At 47.5% G+C, this 3,811-nt stretch overlaps 1 protein-coding gene across 1 annotated transcript; it reads right to left on the reverse strand.

The window, feature by feature from the left end:
- Positions 1-978: 978 nt before the first annotated feature.
- Positions 979-2,723, reverse strand: LOC147421505 (protein STAY-GREEN, chloroplastic-like). Its single transcript, XM_086503410.1, has 5 exons — positions 2,369-2,723; positions 2,026-2,199; positions 1,755-1,922; positions 1,585-1,636; positions 979-1,417 (listed from the first exon to the last, which is right to left on the reverse strand). The coding sequence occupies exons 1-5, from the start codon at positions 2,618-2,620 to the stop codon at positions 1,233-1,235; spliced, it is 831 nt and encodes a 276-aa protein (XP_086359536.1). The 5' UTR covers positions 2,621-2,723; the 3' UTR covers positions 979-1,232.
- Positions 2,724-3,811: the final 1,088 nt, after the last annotated feature.

Consider the following 3,811-nt stretch of genomic DNA (forward strand, 5'->3'; position numbering starts at 1 on the left):
ATGCACTAGATGTCTTTCGGAATGCACTAATTGTGGGATATGCCCAAATTGGCCAAGAAGCTCTGGGCCGTTTTCAACGGATGCAAAGCGAGGGTGTCTCTCTAGATGCAATCAATAGAGAAGCGCCAAGAAAGCAGAGCAAATTAGAGCGGAATATATTTTATACATAAAATGGGCTACAAACAAAATAGATAGATTGGGAGAAAGGACGCGACCACTGTTTATGGGCAAGAGAGGAAGACATCAAGCACACATCTCTCTCTCTCTCTCTCTCTCTCTCTCTCTCTCTCTCTAAATGTAGAGCTTATGTAGATAGTGTTGGCACGACTAAACGCCACCAGAGTTTTACCGTTGTTTTGATGGTAAGAGTGGGCGAGGGCAGGTCGCGCAAACTAGTGAGAATATGAGGTGAAAGGTCACAACTCTCACCTCTTCTTTGATTCACACCATTTCCAGTGTGAATCAATCAAGGCAAACTAGTTTATACTCGTGGGAGTGTGATGACCTTGTGAATTTTGTGTGAACTATCCCTCCTTGGCTCGGTCCTTATTTCAATTATTACTTCCTCCTAATCCCACCCTTTCTTCCACAGCTTAAACATTTCATTTCTCAGATTCGTACTCGTTCCCTGGTCCTCGTCCTGCGTGTGCGCCGCTCCTTGCGCCCTATGAGGCCCTGCTGTGTTCCCACAAAATACAGGTGCAGGCTGCCACAGCAGCCGAGCAATGCAGAGCGATTTCCAGCGCACGTGGTCCCCATGGTGGGCCACGACGCCACTACAGGAGGGAATATACTCTAATAATCAATTTTCTGAATTTCCTTCTGCAGCTGGTACCCATTCTGAGAGAGAGAGAGAGAGAGAGAGAGAGAAATCCTTTATAGACAGGCCTTCTCATGGCGCAGTGCTGTAGTTTAAAACGACAAAATTACCTCCAATTTAGAGAGAGAGAGAGAGAGAGAGAGAGAGAGAGAGAGAGAGAGAGTAACCTTCCACCAAAGGGAATAACAAATGAAATTTGGGTAGCACAAAATCTAATAAGACCCAGCTGCCCTTTAATACATGACTGACTGAGTTGAGGGGACAACTTTCCCATGAAATAAGTTAGTGATGGCGTTGGAAGAGCAAGTTTGAATGTATAAATGGGCTAGTGTGTGCTTTAACATTTGCAGAGATTTGACACTCGCAAGAGCAAAAGAAAAGATGACCAACTTAGCAGCCACATTGTTTGGTATCACCTTGGGAAGCAGCAGTCACATGGTACTCTACACGTCTGGGCTGGCTCCTCGTCATCAATGTCCTGCCTCATGCCTTGGCCTCCGAACTGCCCCCCTTGTGCTAGATGCCCCCAACACTCAACTTTATCAAATTCCTTCACATTGGAGTGGAAATACACCCACACTGGGGCCTTCTCCAGCTCTGCTGCCGCAAACATCACAAAACCTCGCTTTGATTAGTTCCCCATGAAACCACTGCATGACGTCTCTAACCCTAGGGCTACACTGGGTGCATTTGAAAAGACAGACTCCAGAGCACCGCTCCTCCTCTTGATCAACGAGCAACGTTGGACTTATAAATATACCTACCTGGATACTTGTTCAGAAGAGCTCCATCTCCATGCCGGAATGCTTTGAGCACCTGAAGCAAAGTATTCATGAAAAACCACTGAATCAAGTAAGAACTAAACAGGAGGAGCATGGCTTTTGTTTGCTGAAGGGCATGCATCTATAACTTTGGAAAGCTAGCTCTAGCTCACCATCGGAAGCTCCCTCTTGAAGATGTGGAATCGCAACCTGGCAAAAGCATCTCGAAACCAGTGGCCACCGCTGATGTGGCAGTGCACATGAAGAGACATATCTCCTTGGCATCTTCTCCACACTGCTACTACATCATCTCTTTGAAGCCTTTTGTACCAGCCTTGCAACTGCACTACAACTGCTTCAAATCCATGAGACGAATGGGTATGTCGCACACGACCTCGTCAACAGTTAACATATATATAATATAATTACACATAAAATGCGCACCTGGGCTTTGTTGATGCTGGTGGAAATGGTGAGCGTGAGCATGGCAGTGAGGTCACAATGCGTGAGAGTGTAAATGCGCGGCACATCATCAGGATGCTCATCTTCACGTACACCCACAAACATTACATCCAACTTGGATGCTTCAAAAATGGCAGGCCCGAAAACACTGGTCACCTGATCATCATCAGCGCAGATAATCAGAATCAGAGTACAGTCTCCATACCAGATCCAGCCCTAACACTAATTCTTGTTCCGGGCCACAATCAGCAAGAAGCATATGCATACGTGCACACACACGCGCACAGGTGAGCGTGTACCAGCTGCAAAGTAAAGGAAGGGTTACCAGGTGGTTGGGAAGAAGAAACAGGTGGTAGCCTGCAGGTAGATGGGGAAGGTGGTGGTGGGGACGGGAAGCGCCATTGGGAAGGGGGGGCGCCTCACGCAGCCGGAGCTGGCTCCGCCGATTATTGAAGGCGCCGCAAAAATACTGAAGAAGCAGAACGTGCTTCTTCGACTGCTGCTGTTGACGAGAGTTGGGCCTCGAGCTCCAAGGAGGGCCGGCGGGCGGTCTACTCATAGCCACGAGAAGGGACATGATAGCCTTCCCCCATCCTACGTCCTCGTCGTCATGGCCACAGGGGGTCTACTGTCCGCGACAGCCATATCCATAAAACATTATGCCCCATCAAGTCCAATGTGTCAACCACAGACTCCACGAGTCCACACCGGGCAATTTGTTTGGGCAACCGTAAAACGGGCCGTGGCCCGTTAGAGCCGTGGGGGGACGCAATATACTCAATTTAGAACATTTCCTTGATTTTTGAGCCCCTCCTAGTCTATAGTACTCGAAAAAGAGTAGGTGATAAGCTAAACTTTAGGCAATGCTGCGTCGTGACTCCTCATTTAGGAGGGAAACTTTGATCAATCAAAACATTTAAAGTGAGCAAGATTCTCTCCTTGAAAAGCTGCGTTCCATTCTGTTTTTGGAAATACACCTGAGGTGTGACCGCTCATTTTTCAACTGAGCCCAATAACCCCATAGTCCCCAATGCCCACTCGCCCTGGGCGCCACTCAACTCTTAACAGGCATATGGGCCGTGTACGCATGCAGCATTAGCTGGCTGCTTGCGAGCAACTACCTTTTTTCACAGCTCAAGGCATTTCCGATCCTGGTAATCACACAAGGCGGTATGCAGCAGGTCATCTGCAACATGCCAAACCTATCACGTGCATTTTCCTTCAGTCGGGCAAGGGAAGGCGGCATGGGGAGATCACCCACTAATAGGAGGAAGATGGCCATGACTTGGGAGCCAGCTCGGACATTGCTTCTGTGTCCACTAGATGGGTGTGAGAGGCAAGGCAAGAAGCACCAAGAGTGATTTGCCCACCTCATCAGTACACTTGTCCATCTGGTTGCGTCTGACACGGGCCATAGGCAGTCAAGGTGCATTATAAACTCAATATTGATGATCGAACAATTTGCACAGGGTCTATAATTAGACCTGCAACCAATTGTATAACAAGTGTATGGGAGTGCATACAAGGACAAAAGTGGTCCGGTTCTTTTAGACTGTCCTTTTAAAGAGAGGAGATTGTAGAGTCTCTATGGGCACGTGCTAAATCGCTAAAAGTTGTGGCCTACAAAGAAGACCTCCTAATATTAGAGGGCCCTTCAAAAATGACACTATAATCCCATATTTAGCAAATTTTTGCTTCCAAGGAACTTTGTAATCATTGTTTCAGTAAACTCATTGCCTGCATATTCTCACTTTACAGGAAATAGGCA

The sequence above is a fragment of the Adiantum capillus-veneris genome, chromosome 27 (assembly GCF_014529385.1).
Source record: "Adiantum capillus-veneris isolate H3 chromosome 27, ASM1452938v2, whole genome shotgun sequence".
NCBI lineage: Eukaryota > Viridiplantae > Streptophyta > Polypodiopsida > Polypodiales > Pteridaceae > Adiantum > Adiantum capillus-veneris.